This window comes from Copidosoma floridanum, unplaced genomic scaffold (assembly GCF_036245765.1).
Source record: "Copidosoma floridanum isolate Cflo_tuat_1 unplaced genomic scaffold, Cflo_Japanese_pri ptg000014l, whole genome shotgun sequence".
Classification (NCBI taxonomy): Eukaryota; Metazoa; Arthropoda; class Insecta; order Hymenoptera; family Encyrtidae; genus Copidosoma; species Copidosoma floridanum.
In genome coordinates, this window is record NW_028321891.1 from 4,364,518 (window position 1) to 4,381,774 (window position 17,257).

The window sequence follows — 17,257 nt, forward strand, 5'->3', positions numbered from 1 at the left end:
TGAATAATGCATGTTGGTTACAGATAAAAACGTTTTTACAAAGGAAAATCAATTTGAAAAAAATATTATTTTGAATAATTTTATTTATAAATGTCATTTATAAAAGGCGATTTTGCGAGAGTATTTTCTAACAATTAACATACAAATTCTTGAATCGTAGCCATAGGACCTGTTAGCACAAGCGATTTTAAACAAGATTTTTTTTTTCTAAAATCTTAAGGTTAAAAAATATAGAGCAGTCTTAAAACTTCATGAAATCAATTATGTTCTCCAAATTCTCACATGTACCAATTTGATAATAATCTTCATTAAAGTTACACTTGCGAAACTAAGAAAAAAAAAAAAAACGTTGAGTGTAATATGAAAATATTGTACCTTGTATATAATATAATAAACTTATAACAACATTCAAAACTCGTGATTAGATAAATTAATCACTGTTTAATTATAACAAAATAATTAATGTAACATTTCATTAACGAAATTACGCTCGATACATTTTCGTGTATATATGTATATGTATATACAAGTCCATTGATTAGAAAAAATTTCAAGACAACTCTGATGCTACAAAGCATAGCCCAGGGTAATTAATTATCCAATAAACTTGTCACTCTTGGATATGTTTTAAAAAATATCTACTGATGGTGGTGTAAAGCATCACAGACCTATGAAAGGCAATTTTCCAATCAATTACCGCCCTTGATTAGATAATATCATTGAAAATTTTCAACCAAACTATATTAAATTAGGCTTCCTTACACATAACTTAAAATTTAACCATACAATTACAATTAATTCTTAATTATTAGTTAACTTTATTCGATACTTTACCCAAGTATTGGATTAAACACTAACCATACTAATAAACTTAACGAGAAATCATTTGTTACGAATTTAAAATAAACACTAGTAGATTCTACGAAACGGAAAAAATTAAATACCTAAAAAACTGAAAACAGTAACTCGAGTTGACGCAATATAGATTAAAATTCAATTTCGGAAAATAGAAAATTCATACAGTAAGTATGTACTCGAATTCGGAGAAAAATAAGCACAAGTTTAACCCAACAGGCAGTTTCAATGAGACTTTCTAATTAGAAATCACGCAAGCCAATCATTACATCCTTGTAACGCCGTTGCATAAATAGTTAAAATGTACAGTACAAATTATCGATGATAGTTTCTCCTTCCGCTATCTGCATCAAGTTTGAATAACGTCAAACTGATTTATTTAATCATTCTTATAAAAACACCAGCCGAAACTGAATAACCGTCGTGTCAGTGGTTGATGGACACAATCGAGGAGGTAGAATGACTCTCCTGGTAGGAAAACTGAGGGAAATGTTCTTGTTCCTCAGCTATAGAATTGAGACCACTACCGCTGCCGAGGCAGCCTTGGTCTGGTGGCGTAAGTTCGACGCTTTCGCCTGTGAACTCACTGTCAAAATAGCGCGTGTCCGTATCGGAAGTTACTTGAGGTTTGAATGGAGGTGGAATCTTTTTTTGGACCAAGTCAGTCCAGTTTATTGACGAGAAGAACGGGTGTTCCATTATTTCCTTGGCATCGTCTGGACCGCCACCCAATCTCCTATTTGGATCTTTTATCAGCAAACCTACATACATGATAAAGTTTCACCAAAGATTGTACAATTGTGTCCCAGATAAACAATAAGTATTGCCAATACCAGAATATCTTGGCTTATAAGCTTACCTCCCAACATGTCCTTGGCCTCATTACTGATAGTTTTTGGAAATCTCACAGCTTCCAAGAGTATCAGTGTAAACAGTTTTTCATGATCTTTGTTGTAAAATGGAAGTCGGCCACACATCATTTCATACATTACCACTCCAACACCCCACCAATCTACAGCTCGTCCGTAATCGTTGTCTTCCAAAACCTCTGGAGCTAAATATTCTGGAGTACCACAAAACGTTTTTGTTGTTCTCCCTTCATAATATTCGTACAATTACTTGACACGTTTGACATTGTAAAAAATTTAAGCAGTGAAGCAAAGTAAACATGACTTACCGTATGTTATGTCTTCCTTACAAAGACCGAAATCGGCAATTTTTATATGACCGTCTTTGTCAAGTAATAAATTTTCGAGTTTAAGATCTCGATAAATGATACCTTGCGAATGTAAATATCCGAGCGCTGAAATAATTTCAGCTCCGTAAAATCTGGTGCGATCCTCACCAAAAACACGAGAACGGCTCAAGTGAAAAAAGAGTTCGCCACCATTAACATATTCCATCACAAAACATAGCCTGTCGGCCGTTTGAAAACTGTATTTCAAAGACTGAAAAGTACACGGATTAATAGATCTAATATATTAGTTGTTAAAAAAAATGTTACTCACAATTAAAAACGGATGACAGGTGGTTCTTAACACTCTGTTTTCAGTTAACGTGTGGGCTACTTCATCTTTACGAATAATGACGTCTTTTTTAAGAATTTTTATGGCGTATAAATGTCCTGTTGCCTTTTCTCTGCATAATATGACCTTTCCGAAAGTACCTTTGCCCAGAACTTTCAAAAACTCAAAATTTTCTAAGGTCTAAAAATTAAAAGACTAATTAAATTATCTTTACAGGATATTTATTCTTTCACCAAGCTAACGTGAAATTAACAAAAAAAAAATCAAATTTTATACTTTTACTGTATAGATATATATGAATCAAATTTACTTACAACTTTTTTTTTGCCTGTGGATTTACTATTAGATGTTCCTTGAACACTGAATTTGGCAGATAATTCATCAAAACTTCCCCCGTCCGTGGAAATAACTCCTAGAGAATTACACGAATCAGATCTCCCACCAACTGACTCCATTTCCACATCCTCTGAGGAAGACGACTGTTGAATTTGAGGCAATTGTTGGTTTTGATCTTCATTGGCAAGCCTATCTGCCACATACCTTATGAAATAGAGTAAGTAATTATTAAATTATTAATGCTCTATGCTCAGTTTTCAGATAGTGAGTACAAATGTATAAAGACATACCTAATAGCTGTCATCCAATCTTCTCGTTCTTGTTCTGTATCGACGTGAAATGTTCTTTCTATAACTGTTGTCCATTGTAACCCTCTGATTACGAATGTGAAAGGCTTTGGTCTATCCACAGGCATTATTTGACATCCCCTCACAGTAAAATTGTTCAAAGGTTGAGCAGTTGTGGCCATTTCGTGGCCAGGTTTGGCCTTAAACCCAACTAATGTACCATCATCTCTTAAAACAAAGTAACGTGACCTCCAGTTTTTGATGTGTTCACCTAGAAATTCAATATTTGAAAAGATAAGGAATCTTTGAATAATTAGTATTGAATGACACAAGCAATGAGTAATGATTATTATGATTCATAAACTCTTAAGTTTACAATAAATAGATGATTGTATGCTCAGAAGAAAAGTATCATCTAAGTGCACACACATACAAAGTAATATAGATATATGTGAGTGTACAGGTGTATACTACACCAAACTCTCAACTTATTTGTCAAAAAGCTTTCTAATACAGTATACCTAGGTACTTAAAAACAAAACAAGCCTTGACAAAAGTTGTATAAGCTAAAGCTTTTGACACTGATGTACCATACTCTTGGATAGTAAGTAACAAAGCAAAAGGACAAATAGAATTGTTAGCATTGATAAATGTAGAGAGTATCAAGTACTTGGATGAAAATTCACACTTAGCAAAGCATACCGCGTTTTTGAAGCCAGCCCTCTTTGACAACAGTCTCGTCGACGGTGGACGCCACGCTCATCGCTGCGTCTCCCATGCTGGCCATCCTGTCCGGTATGGGCTAGAGCTTGATCCATACACCAACGACCAGCCAGGGCAGGTGTTTAACTGTTACTCTATAGGTATGAGTTTGTAAAAAAAAAAAATGTATGATAGCAGTTTAGAAGAAACCTAGAAACACATCACGAGTTTAGATGACGATCAATCCGATTCAAGTAATGCGCACTCACTTGACTCACTCACGATTAATACCAGCGGTCAAAGTACGATGTACGATGTAGGTATACCATGATACCATCGTGTATATATATATATTGCATGCGCATACTATAGGTATACAATTCGTTGGATGTCTTGTCGTGTCTTGTACTCTTGTGTCTTGTGCTAAAATAAGCTAAATTTTGAAACATCCAGAAAATTAACCAACATGAACCAACTCTTATATATTGTACATGTATATATTCTCTAAGAACCACTGAACAACAAGGTAGGTATATGCCAGTATAGGTATGTACATACGACGTACGCGCGTTACGCGTCGTGCACTACTATCTCAGCTATAATAAGTGCTCAGTAACTCAGCTCAGTTGCCTCAGCCTCAGCCTCAGCGCGGTACTCTCGGTAGCTATTACCTCGGCTATTACGCTTGCAGGGAAAAACTACAACAACACCATCAACAACCCGATAAACGCCAGACATTCTGGTTATCTGGTTAAAGTTAAACGCGGGTGTTGGGGTAGGTAAGTATTCTGGTACTTATTGTAAATTTTTCTTTTTCATGATGAAATTTTCATAATTTCATAAATTTCATCGTGTATTAGTGTATCTGCGCCATCTAGCGTTGCAGATCTCGTAAATTCAGACGTAAACTGCAAGCGGCGCAAGAAGCGCCTGTCTAACTATTCTAGGGGAACCGTCTTGAAAAAAACCCTAGATTCTGGCACGTTTTGTTGCCACTTTGTTGGCAGCTCGCTAATTCGAAAATTTAAAAGAAAGACATGACACCCCCGGCCCTTACTCCCGTTACACAAAATTTATGTAATACACGCCAAAAAATAATGTTGACCATTACCAGATCATTGAATCACACGAAACTCAACGAATTGTATTATTAAATAAATCGATTTTGTGCTAGCCAACAGTTTAAATCTCCGATCACCAACATGCATATCCCTCAGTTTGTTACGTTTTGTTACGTTTGATTATAGTCAACTACAACCCAACACATTGTCTTACGATTCGTTACATTTTATTATAATTCTAAAAAGACACTTGAATCTCGTGAAAAAGCAACTGTAGTAAACTCTAATAAACTGTAAGGAAGTGTTGTCATCTGTAATGTTTTATAACAGCTTACAGTTTTTTGCAGTTTATTACACTTTTTTATATATTATTATCATTGATAACTTTTAGACACATTTCCTTACATTTTCGAATAAAATTTGCCTTAAATGAAAAAAACTTGAGTAACTATTATGAAAAAGTATAAGTATAACAGCATGTGGTAAATCATACCAAAACATAAAGAAAATGTAAAAAAACGTAACACAACATAAGCTTACATGCGTTAAAGGCACACGCGTCATGTCATGAGCCAATCACATAGGTTCAAAAAAGGGGGGGCACTTCCATCGCCGCTAAGCGTTAGCTCCATGATTTTTCCCTCCGTGTGGACTCGTCGTGTTGTGTAGGTGTGTAGGTATTATACACCCTTCGTCAATACGACGCAAAACGAGAACGAACGAGAACGAATCATGCAACCGACGACCAACAAGCGGTCGACCAACCGACCAACGACTTGTAGTCACGAGCATAATTCTGATACCTGATACCCATCAAGTCGCACTCGCCCAGAACACCCGGGTACACTTCCCGCCATAACTGTCAACGTTTTTTTCGCGTTTGTCTTCGTCGTTATTGTTTGTTGTTGCTTAGCAGTGTTTAATTCAATGAAAACTGATGTTTTCCATTTGTAGCGAGACTGCATTCGCCGGTCGAGTTGTCGCAAGTGTCGAGGACAATGGAGCCAAGGATCTATTATCAGTGACGAAATAGTGTGCTGTGAAAAAAAAGATTTTTTGCTATTGTGCTTATTCGAATGCAGGAGAGATACGCGAGTGAGATTTTCAGGAGAGATTGATCGCTCGAGTTCTTATTTATGTTCAAAAGGAGCCTGGACGAAAAAAAATTAACGTGTACTTGCTGTTTTGTTGCTGCTACTGCTCTATTAGGGGTAGTTTAGGGCTGCCCGGTATAATCTTGGTAAGTTGGTAAATAAAGACTTCTTGCCTTGAAGAACAAAACTTTTTTATTTACTGTCGCTTTTTTTTGGTTAAAAACCAATATTGTTTACGAGAAGAAATTTTTCTTTTCAAGCGGATGTTCATTCAAATATTGACTTTACGATTTTTTATTGTTGGCTGAAGACAATGACTACACCAAATCACAGACTTCGCAGGCCTGATGTCCCCAGAAGACGGTCAGCTAGACAAGCTCTGGCTATGATTCCTGACTCAACCAGTACAAATGTTTCGCCAGGTACAGTGAGAGACTCTCTTTTATTAATGTCTATGTGTTTAGAAACACTCCATCATTTGTTATGGTTTTCTTCTATAGTTACTGTAGAGCCGAATCCCGTAATCAGAAGGTACAGTTCAGATTCATGGGGCTCTGCTCCAAGCCCCGATGAAATCGTAATTCAAAAAAGAGGTAGACGTAGGTCAATTGTTTGGTCACCAGATGCCAATTCCATCAAACGAGACAGCCTCTTCAGGTAGTGCAAGCTAATTTTTTTAACTTTGTATAAACCCAAGAAACAAAGACTTGGACTTGCAATGTCTTATTTTAGTTTTATCTTTTTTCATTAATATGCAGAAGTGCAAAAGTTAAAAAGCACACAAAATACTGTGATATTAAGCAGAGACTATGTAAACTCATCGGATTTTTCTTTGATTTTCAGAGACCATACTCCAGTTCAAAGTCCATCGAAAAATCAGTCTCGCATTACGTTGAGAAGTACCCCTAAAAAGCGGCTTCATTTAGATGACAGTGATGATATTGAAATGGTTTCACCAGAAAAAAGGGAGAGACTCATAGGTATGAAACCATTTACTGGAAACTTGGCAAATGGATTGAGGGGCCTTAGTCATGAGCAGTTGGTTAAAATGATCATGGACTTGGTAGCGATGCAGGAAGACAAAGCATTGTCTCCAACTGACAATTTACGTGATATTGTAATGAAAAGAATGCCAGTAGCTGATATTCAACCGCTAAGAGAAAAATTAACTTTTCTGAGACAGAATGTTTATGCCAGTTTAGTTTCGTCAAATATTGACGAATCGGACTACAGTAGAGCTTACGTTCATTTAGAAAATTTTCAGAAAGTTCTTAAAGAGCAGGGTTACAACTTGTTAGAATCTCAACACTGGACAGCTGTGATTCAGTATGTCTTTGCAGCTTGGACGATAACGAAAGAACTTCCAGAATGGAAAAATCAAGGAATGCATAGCACAACTCAAAAGTGTTACAAGCAATTGGTAGAATTTTGTATGCACGCTCTACAAAATGGAACTTTCTCCAAAGTAATGTTGAACGTTTATAGAGATAAGTGAGTATCTTGAGTACCCGTGAGTACCTTGCTTGACACACATTTAGAAACTTTTCTTAATTGTTTACTGTATACACATGTATCTTTTTTAGGCTCAGATCAATGGTGGATGACTACAGTGATATTAAAGTTTGTTTACAGTTTGTTAATAATGCGAATGTGTGACCCACGAAACGTTACCACTTAACTGAAACTTGCCATCGATACAAATATATTTATTTTTTATCATAATTATATATCTCATGTGATTTTTGACACTTTCAGGATATTGCTCTTTTATTATCAATGTCTCTCTAAATGTTAAGAATCACCTTCATAGTTATATTTTTTCAAGTTGTACGATTTTTGTTATTTCATTTAAATCATTGACAACTACATTATTGATGTGTATACTTTTGAAATGTAGTGTTTTTTTATGATTGACTTATATTGCTTGCCCATGTTTGTAATATGTTATTTAATTTATCACGTAAAATTAAGTTTATACTCGGCGTGTCTTCCTACAGACATTTTTTGAGATTTTTGTAAACCTGAATCGATATAATTTTTATATTACATTTATGCAAAGAAATATTTAGAATAAAAAAAAAAAAAATTATCGTAATATTGTTTTTATCGTATATTTATTGAATAGCTCGTTCAATATTATTCTTTTAAATTCATGCACAATCAAACCTCTTTTTTTATAATGAGTCAATAATAGCGGAAATCACTTTATCGAGTGAGATATCCATTGTCTCATTGTCTTTGCGTTTTTACGGTCTTTATTTCCTTTTCCGCGTACTAAGTCAGAGTGACTCAAAGAACAGAGTCACTGACGACTGACTTGACATTACAGAGAACCAAGTCAACCAAGACACCAAGAGATAATAGAGGAGGAGATTCTAGGAGAGGAGAAAAGACAACTTTTATAACTGCAGTGTGTAGCGCGTCGATCGCGAATCGAATCGTGAGAATTTGGAACGACGCAGTTTAATGAGCGCGAAAGAATAGCTACATGACATTAGTTTAATACGCAATTAAGTACATTGTGTTATACATCACACAGTTAGGTATATCATTCGAGTGCTCACCAAATAAGCTTTCCATATCAGTTACTACGGCGTAGACTCGCCCGAGGTGAAACTCATCCTCACAAAGGATAAACAATAAAAAAAACAAGTCACGTATATGCGTATACATAGCGCGTCGAGTGCACATCGCAGTTGAAGGTCAAAGTACCTATATAGGATATTATCATCCAGTGTGTGTGTAGCAAGTGCATTTATATCATATAAAACGAAAGGAGCCGCAGTTTGTAGCGGGCCAGCGCCCAGGAGCCTCCTCTTTTTTTGACGTTCACTGACAAGCAGTCAATTTATACTTCTCTGTATCCGCGCCACTCTCGACCGCTATCCAGTATCCACTCTCTCTCTCTCTCTAAACACTCTGTATGCAAAAAAAAAAAAGTCAAGAGAGACGGCCATTTATTTATCCCTTTGAAAAAATTATTAATAATGTTTGCGATCATGGATTGTATTCTGCTACAGCAGTCGATCTAATGTGCGGATCATTATACCTATGTTTATTTGAATTTTGTGTGTTTTGTTAATTGTTCGCTCGGCGTCATTCGTCTCCACCGTTGTTCTTTGTGTGTTATCATCGGCTCTTTCTCCCTCATCCTCATTCGCTCATTCCTTCGTGCGTACGTGTGTGTGTGTGTGTGTGTGTGTGTGTGTATAAGCACACTTTTCTCTCGTAAGAGTTCATTATACCTATATGTACTCGTTGCGGCGTCCTAGGATATATAGGTGGTGTGTGTATACAGTAGACTGGAGTTGTTGATACGTAACGGAGCTCTTACGCAGAGGCTACTCCGAAATTTCTTTGTGTCTGTATAATAAGTATTATCACCCGTGCCGGAGTGAGTGGCCCCCAGTTATTGAGAGTGTACTTACTTTAATTATAGACATATTTATTTAGGTACTCAAAGTACAAGTGCTAACGCAGCGAAGAGAAGAGCCTTGGCTGCGATTCAGTGGCCAAAAATAAAGTACATCAAGCATATACCGATATACCCCAAAGTGACGGACGGGTACAAGCCTGTGCGGGTGTGCGTGCGGGTACGTGTGTGTGTGTGCAGTGTTGTGTGTTAGTCGAGTGCTAATTCAAAGTTTTAATCAACAAACAAAACTCTGCCAGACTCTGTGTGGTAGATTGTGTTTTCTTTATTGCGACGGGCAATAAATTTCCAAGTATTTATTATCATCGCTTGGCTTTGTTTTTGCCAAACACTCGATCCACTTGCCTTGTGATGTACCCTCAAGACAACGTTAAAGGAGCTACATTTGAGCATTCGATCAATTTTGTACATTCGAAAAGAAAAGGTATTTTCATACACAAAACGAGAATGAGTAAGGACCCCACGACATTGCAAAGTTGTCAGAGTTGTTATCTTCTTCGTCGCTATTGAATGAGCGTAAGGGCCAACACCCAATTGGAAAAAAGTTTTAAGCCAAGGATACCATCCAAGGCAATTGTTGTTGTTGTTTGCCCTCATTCACAAGCTGTACGTGAAATCAGAAGCAGTTGCAAAGCCTCCTGTCTAATACATTTTTTCCGTATCCTGTGAGGAAAAAGTAGCAAACATGAAACTGTTGGAGAGTACGCGCTTCGAAGCGATCAACAATGCTTTGTCAATAACAACTGGTGACAGCAAAATCATTGGAAGGTAGGTACTTTGTTTTCAAAAAAATATATGTATATGTTCTTATCGTTTAATTTGTCCATTTTGTTGGCTTAAAAACAGGATTGAGAGCTATTCATGTAAAATGGCCGGAAACGATAAACAGCTTTACAAGCGCTTTAATGCAGAGCAAGGAGTTTCTCCGCACGATTTTCAAGCATTATCTCCACCTCAAACATCTCTTGGTACATCACCAGCACAAAGTCACTACAGGTATGATTTTGTTTTTAATTGAAAAATTTTTTTTTATATGTAAACAATATTGAAATGGCCAAAAATTACTTTTTTTTTTTTTTTTTTTCATTCAAATTAATAATACGTCTGAATATTCTTTTAGCCGTAGTATTTCCGGTGATGAAGAAGGACCACTGTGTGATACAATAAGTCGAAAAACTTTGTTTTATTTGATTGCAACTCTGAATTCAGCATTTTCTCCGGATTACGATTTTTCCGATGCAAAAAGTCACGAGTTTAGCAAAGAGCCTAGTTTACAGTGGGTCATGAATGCTGTTGACAGCAATTTAAGCGCCACAGTGGGAGATCATTATCGTACCTTGCGAGCTGCGCTATGGGCTACCATTGAAGATGAAATATCCATGAATGAATGTGATATCTACAGGTAATACAACAAAACTGTTGATATCGAACAAAACTAATTCATGAATCTATCATCATAGTTACAATCCTGATTTGGCATCTGATCCATTCGGAGAAGACGGATGTTTGTGGTCATTTAATTATTTTTTTTACAATAAGAAGCTCAAAAGAATTGTTTTTTTCACCTGCAGAGCAATAAAGTAAGCTATAGATATAAAGTTATTTCCTTCAACAATTTTTCGTGTAAAAAGTTATAATGCGATTTATTTTGCAGCCCACTTTATGCACTAGATTCTGGTATTGGTAGTGATTTCCCTATGGATGAAGATGATGAAGATACTTATTAAGTAAAATAACAATATCGAAAATCGTCAAATTAATTGAATAATGAATTGCTCCATCATTCATAGTACTAGTTTATCAATGTATCATAAAATTAAATATTTTTCATTTTTTTCAAAAATGCTGGGAGAATCGAAAATTAGATTATATGTAAAAAAAAGACTAATATATAAATTTTGAAACTAGTACGAAAAAGTTTATAAAATTATATTAAATAATTACTGATGTAGATTTTTTTTAAATAACTTACGTGATATTGAATTTCAATGTTGTACAACTATTGGTTTTTTTTATAGCTAGACTATTGATCATAAGAATACTTACATTCGAAAATACGAAAGCTTCAGTTATAGATAGATAAAACTGAAAATTAGATTTAATATGCCTGATCTCTAAATTATTCACTTTCTCATACTACTTTCGTGATAAATTGTTAAACTCAATAAATGTTTCAATCGACTTATTTGACTCTTATATCATTTGCCTTTTTCAATAACAGAAGGAAAATTATAAATTGTTAGTGACTGAAATATAAGTATAAGTAAATAAAAATATTGGAAATCATCAAAGTAAGAGACTGTTTGTATGTAACAATATTTTATTTCATTACAATGTAAACTGTTTATTTAAGACATATGATTTTTAAAACATTTTAATCCACTATAACATAAAACAACAAAGTTACAAAAAAAATTGAAATATTCTTTTCTATTTTAATAATAAAAAATAACAATTACATTAAAAATTAAAAAAAAAACATTCTTATCATGTATCATCCATTCAGTAAATTTTAAAGTCACAAAGTTACAACATTTACAAACAATAGTGCGTTCTCAGATGTGTCTAGTGTTTATATTACTCGTAATGCAGTCAATCAGTGACCTTTTGAATTGAATGGCAATTACTTTATAATTTAATCACGTTAGCAAACGTATCATTGATCAAAAAGTAGTAAGACGTTCATTTCAATCGCACGGGTTTGGCAGAACGAGTTTTTTTGGCACTTGTGATTTCATTAAACTAAAAATTAAATAATTTTCTAATGTAGTAAAAATGATAAAATCACGCTAAGTAAAAGGATCTTTAAAAAATACTGTATGTTTACATAAATCAATACCGCGTAATCTATTCTTAAAATGAATTCCTCATAGATATTGCAGTAGCATGCATGAATGGGGTACTAAAATATTTTTATTTTATTTCATCGACATCATGGTTTTTTATATAAAAATATATTTGTACACACTTCTGAACTATTATCCGAAAATGTTGATATTTTTTTAGACTTCAGCGTGTGTACTCTGTATTACTATTTTGGTTATATAGGTAAGTATAACGATTAACATTTACACTAAAGATTGCATAGGCGTAAAAATACGTAAAAAAAACTTTTTATTAAATTTGAACTTAAATTTAATGTATAAAAACACTATGAATAAGTTATCAGTGGGTTTGTTCCCTTATACATTGCACACAATGCACGTAAATAATGTGAAATATATGTGAAAAATGTATAAAATGTAATTCATGCATGAAAATTTAAATAACGTTTATCGAAGTACATGTTGCTAATTATGATGGTGTATAAAATTCAAATGAAGTATGATGAATTCTGAATGACATGGATCATAATTAAATTGAACAATATTATAGAATTGTGGAAATACTCGCATTACGATACTTGAAAAATTTTATTTGGTACAAGGGGCGCGAGCTTTAATCATGTTTATTTAAGGGCACGGAATTTTACGTGAATGACGCGAAACCTTTTATAAAGGTATTATTTAGAGACCCAAATAGTGAGCGATACATTAATACTTGTAGTAATAAATTAATACTTGGTAATTTTGTTCATTGTATTGGAAACGAATTTTTTCTAAAAACACGATTAATCGACTATATACACATTTCATACATTTTTTGTAAAAATCGAGCAATTTTTTACGTACATGTTTAACATGTTGAAAAGAAAATTTTTTAAATTGTCAATTACATACCCATTAACACTTCAGTGTTTATAAGTGGCAATACTAGGCGATTGATACATACACATATACGCATCGCACAAAAGTCTTTTTGCGTGTTCAGGAAGTAAGCGGTCGTCACTTACAGTGGACAAACGTTTCGCTCCTTCTTCGCTCAACCAATATGGAAGGTTTGGAAAAGCCACCACTTCGGGAACATTGTAACCGTCTTGTTCACCTATTAACGAGGTAGACGGTTAATTTCAATCAAGATGGTTTATCATTATTATGCAGTATAAAATATTCATGATTGTGAGCATGTAATAAAACTTGAGCTTACCAATCCTGTCTGCCATCGAGTCGAAGAAACACCATTCGGCGTCAGAACCAGGAGCGCATTTGACAAACGATACGTAATGGGATGTTTCGATGCAAACAACTGCCAATAGTTCTAAATACAATCTTGGCACTGGTTGATGTTCACTCAAAATATTATACTCAGGTGGCACTACGATGTTTTTAGGCTTATGGTTATTTCTCTTTTCATGTTTGTGCACCTAAAACGTACACACATTTTTACAATGTATAAGAGACGTGACAATAGGTATGTGGAATTTTAATGTTTCTGACGAAAGTACCCTATCAAGGCATTCTCTGCAGTATGCTGTGCTTTCTAAACCTTCACCACGTTGTCCGTAACACTCTTTACATTCGAATTTCGCCAATTTACCGCACACCGTGCATTGCCTGGGAGCTACAATCACATAATAACAATTTTTATGAAAATTCTATACAATAGTGTTTATTAAAAGAATTGTTTATCGTGTTAGCTACATAATTGTTGTCAATGGGTACTTACAATTTTCAATTATATCTGTTACATCTAGCAATAATGTCGGTTGTATTTTAGAATACATTTTAAATGCCTTTCCAAAGCGTGGCATTTGTATTATAAAACACGAAGGTACCTTTTTCAGTTTAATGTCACTTGTTAAGAAACTTTGCTCAAGCAGTTGTTGCACCGTAGGTAAGACGAGGCGTTCATCTTTTTCAACAAAAAGTTGATAATGATACGCATCTTGTCCTGAACTTAACAACAAAAATGGCTCGGCATTTAAAGTTTGTGCAACTAGAGAAGTCAGGAATTCTTCTGGGTCTAAAGAGAAGAAAAAAAAAAGTTAATTCTCAATTATATTCGTGAGTTCGAGCTTCAAAGTTTTCTGACCTTTTTCTTCACTTGTTAACCCAGAAATGGAAGACGATCTTTCGAGCAGAGTTCTCAATTTCATAACATGATCAGCTCCAACATACAATTCTCTCCTCAAAGGGTTAACTATTTCTTCTCGTAAAACTTTTTGAACTTCTGTATACTCGGAACAGTCTTTTTCATTCGGTGGCCTAAAAAAACATTGGCATTGATGAAAATATTAATTTTAATTTTAATTAATTTAAATAATTTTACCTGGACAAAAGATTATCAAACACGCTAGTAAAGGCAAACATACTGAACAGTGTGGCATCTAAATAACAAGAGTTGTGGTGCCCTTGGATGCCACGGTTTTTACCACATATTTTTTCTAAATCTCTAATTCCAACGGATATGGGAGGTAATATGTCTCTCACAATTAAACTCTGAATTGGTTCAAAATCTTGTAAATAAGACTTATAATAACAGTTGCTGGCCTGCAAATATGACAAGTAGGTGACATATGTGAAAAGCTTAGTTACTCATTTTGTAACTTACTGCAACATCATATTGTCTACATTCAGATAAATCAGCAAACCAAGCCTTTTGTGGGCTGCATTGAAAATATCTAACATTTTGATAAGTCCCATCTGTAGCTGATGGATGAATATCGTCCTAACATTAGGATATTGATACGTTAAAAATTTCAATCTGATAAAAATTAATTTTTTCATTTTTTGTACATACCAACTCAATAGCAGCCATAATTTTATTAGTATTATTGCCCTCGGGAGATCCAATCCAACGAATGACTCCATAATGAGTTTCACCATGTACAAGCACTTTTACACATGTATCAATCCTCAAATCATTGGTTTTAGGAAGTTGCTGATCAATTATAGGTGTCATGTCTAGCTCTTCATCTAAAAATTAATTGTTAAAAAAATCAAAACGTATGTATGAACGTATACGCGCACATATTAACTTATACACAAGACTAAAAAATTGCTTGCTTATTTTACAAATTCCATTAGAGGTGCTTATAACATTGTGATCTATAAGTTAATAAAAAAAAGAAAAAAATTATAAAAAGTAGGTAAAAGAATTGCAAGCTACATGAATGATAAAATTACTTTTTTCACCAGAGTGTGAGTTATGTCTACTCCACTTATGTTCTAGCACAGAAACTGGTATATCTTGCAAAGATGTAGCCATTTTAGATAAATTTCAAGAATCGCCGAGACTTAAAGACTTTACTGGTTGCTTCAAGAGCATCCAAGTTGGCGTCTAATTTTAAATCCTCTCCCTCCCCGTCCCCTTAAGCTATTATTAACTCTTCCAAATCACAAGCAAGTTAAACTAATAAGCTCCCATTATTTTTCATAGTAAATCATTGAATTAAAAGAAAAAAAATTGATTTATTCAATTTACCTGAGTTTGAAAGAGGATCAAAATATTTTACATTTCTGTACGATTGTTTATTGTAATGCAGTTGATCGATGGAATTAGGCCTAGTCACCTTAATTACATTTGAAACATAATATTCTGGAGGCCTGGCAGACCGATTATTATTATCAGTATCAATAAGTGAGGAAAATTTATTTGTTTGCAATGTATCTACATTTTCCTTACTCTTAGAAACATCTTTATTTTTAGTGGCAAATAAATTATCAGTCTTATTGGATTTTAACAAATCATTGGACATGAAATCTGTAAAAAAGAAAATAAAATGTTTTTTTATCGCAATCATAAAATTAACATAGAATATTGTTTATTGTAAAGGATAGTACATACTTTTTTCAAAGTTCCTGATATCGTCCATAGCTTTAGTTTGTCGTGTATTAATGTTACTAATAGTAGCAAACGTGCCTGATGAATGAACTGTGGGTAAATATTTTTGTACTATGGAACAAGGTCCAATGTTTGGATTGTCCTACATGAGAAAAAATGGTATTTACGATACTTATATTTGCCGATAAAAAAGATATGTTTTTTTTTTTTCAACAAATTTTAATTCACCTGAACTTCTAAGCCAAAGTAATACCCATCTCCATACTCTGGTACAGGACCAATAAATTTTACAGTAGCCAAATGAGTACTAGGATTGTTTGATCCTTCACAGTACCAGACAGTACTATTTAATTCAAGTTTATCAACATTTTTGCAAAATTCTCCGTTACTTGCCAGTCTAAACCTTTCTTCCAAGCTTGAAACGGGAACTAAAAGATGCCAAATTAAACACGAAACAGGAATAAGATCGATTGGATGACACTTCCACTCTGTTTTGTGCCAAATTATTTCCATACTCTCACTGTACACTTGCACTGTTAATGCTTCCTTATTAACTACATCTCCAATGGCTTGTACAAGCATTCCAGGCTGCACTTGGCTAACATTCGCTTTACAATTGCCCTTCAAACGAATCAAAACTGTCTCTCTTTTTACCACATAATATCTGATTTTTGGAATGCCTTGAATTTTTAGATTATTGAATTTACTCCAGTTTTCTTCCATTATCACCAATTATTCAGTTATAAACTGCTCAACAATAAAAATTAAAGTACAACAGAACAAATTAAAAAAAAACAACTGAATGCCTTTTGTTGCAGGTCTCAGTCCTTGGTAGCTAAATTTTGTTTAAAACGTTTCTTGTGTACAACTGCAGAGTGACTGATGTGCATTATAATAATTATTAATTGAAGTCTTTGTAAAATCCATGCAATATACTTTTTGGTTTGTTCCGTTAGATGTACACAACACTTATTGAGTTATCCACTTGGCATGTAAACATCAGAAAATGTAAACAAATGTATCTAAACTTTAAATGCCAAAAAATATTGACTGTAACAGAGCAAAGCCCATCAATAACACACGCGTTCTATACGGTAGGCCTCCTCCCACGTACCACTTGCTAGAATTTACGTTGTCGTGGGAGTGTACAACCTGCATTGTATACAACAAACACGTATTAGTTGGTAACACTGCATATTACTTCTTTCCTCTTATTTTGTTATCAAAAAATGTTTCAAAGTTCTTTTCCAATGCCTAAATTGCCCCATTGCCGTACTATTTAAAGTAGTAGCATTAAATA

At 34.2% G+C, this 17,257-nt stretch overlaps 4 protein-coding genes across 7 annotated transcripts; 2 read left to right on the forward strand and 2 right to left on the reverse strand.

Annotated features, from left to right (window-relative positions):
- Positions 1–74: 74 nt before the first annotated feature.
- Akt (AKT serine/threonine protein kinase) lies at positions 75–4,125 on the reverse strand. Of its 3 annotated transcripts, none has more exons than XM_014361102.2 (8): positions 3,976–4,125; positions 3,707–3,861; positions 3,008–3,275; positions 2,696–2,921; positions 2,364–2,561; positions 2,033–2,303; positions 1,715–1,951; positions 75–1,616 (listed from the first exon to the last, which is right to left on the reverse strand). In XM_014361102.2, the coding sequence occupies exons 2-8, from the start codon at positions 3,789–3,791 to the stop codon at positions 1,282–1,284; spliced, it is 1,620 nt and encodes a 539-aa protein (XP_014216588.1). In that variant the 5' UTR covers positions 3,792–3,861; positions 3,976–4,125; the 3' UTR covers positions 75–1,281. The 3 variants fall into 3 exon arrangements, with proteins under 3 accessions (XP_014216588.1, XP_014216587.1, XP_089448300.1); XM_014361101.2 differs by having other exon boundaries at positions 3,707–3,916; XM_089592174.1 differs by having other exon boundaries at positions 3,707–4,125.
- Positions 4,126–5,398: 1,273 nt separating this feature from the next.
- LOC106645257 (uncharacterized) lies at positions 5,399–7,932 on the forward strand. 2 transcript variants are annotated; one of them, XM_089591909.1, is made up of 6 exons: positions 5,399–5,645; positions 5,722–6,007; positions 6,172–6,283; positions 6,350–6,518; positions 6,663–7,352; positions 7,445–7,932. In XM_089591909.1, the coding sequence occupies exons 3-6, from the start codon at positions 6,175–6,177 to the stop codon at positions 7,515–7,517; spliced, it is 1,041 nt and encodes a 346-aa protein (XP_089448035.1). In that variant the 5' UTR covers positions 5,399–5,645; positions 5,722–6,007; positions 6,172–6,174; the 3' UTR covers positions 7,518–7,932. The 2 variants fall into 2 exon arrangements, with proteins under 2 accessions (XP_089448035.1, XP_014216563.2); XM_014361077.2 differs by having other exon boundaries at positions 5,404–6,007; positions 6,362–6,518; positions 6,705–7,352.
- A 349-nt stretch (positions 7,933–8,281) lies between these two features.
- Maf1 (repressor of RNA polymerase III transcription Maf1) lies at positions 8,282–11,477 on the forward strand. The gene is made up of 5 exons (XM_014361057.3): positions 8,282–10,062; positions 10,141–10,290; positions 10,415–10,696; positions 10,755–10,874; positions 10,949–11,477. Exons 1-5 carry the CDS (start codon positions 9,980–9,982, stop codon positions 11,019–11,021), a joined length of 708 nt encoding a protein of 235 aa, XP_014216543.1. The 5' UTR covers positions 8,282–9,979; the 3' UTR covers positions 11,022–11,477.
- A 304-nt stretch (positions 11,478–11,781) lies between these two features.
- CYLD (ubiquitin carboxyl-terminal hydrolase CYLD) lies at positions 11,782–17,106 on the reverse strand. The gene is made up of 11 exons (XM_014361063.2): positions 16,186–17,106; positions 15,961–16,099; positions 15,598–15,876; positions 14,914–15,089; positions 14,725–14,841; positions 14,443–14,663; positions 14,206–14,378; positions 13,840–14,136; positions 13,619–13,734; positions 13,321–13,537; positions 11,782–13,218 (listed from the first exon to the last, which is right to left on the reverse strand). The coding sequence occupies exons 1-11, from the start codon at positions 16,678–16,680 to the stop codon at positions 13,025–13,027; spliced, it is 2,424 nt and encodes an 807-aa protein (XP_014216549.2). The 5' UTR covers positions 16,681–17,106; the 3' UTR covers positions 11,782–13,024.
- Positions 17,107–17,257: the final 151 nt, after the last annotated feature.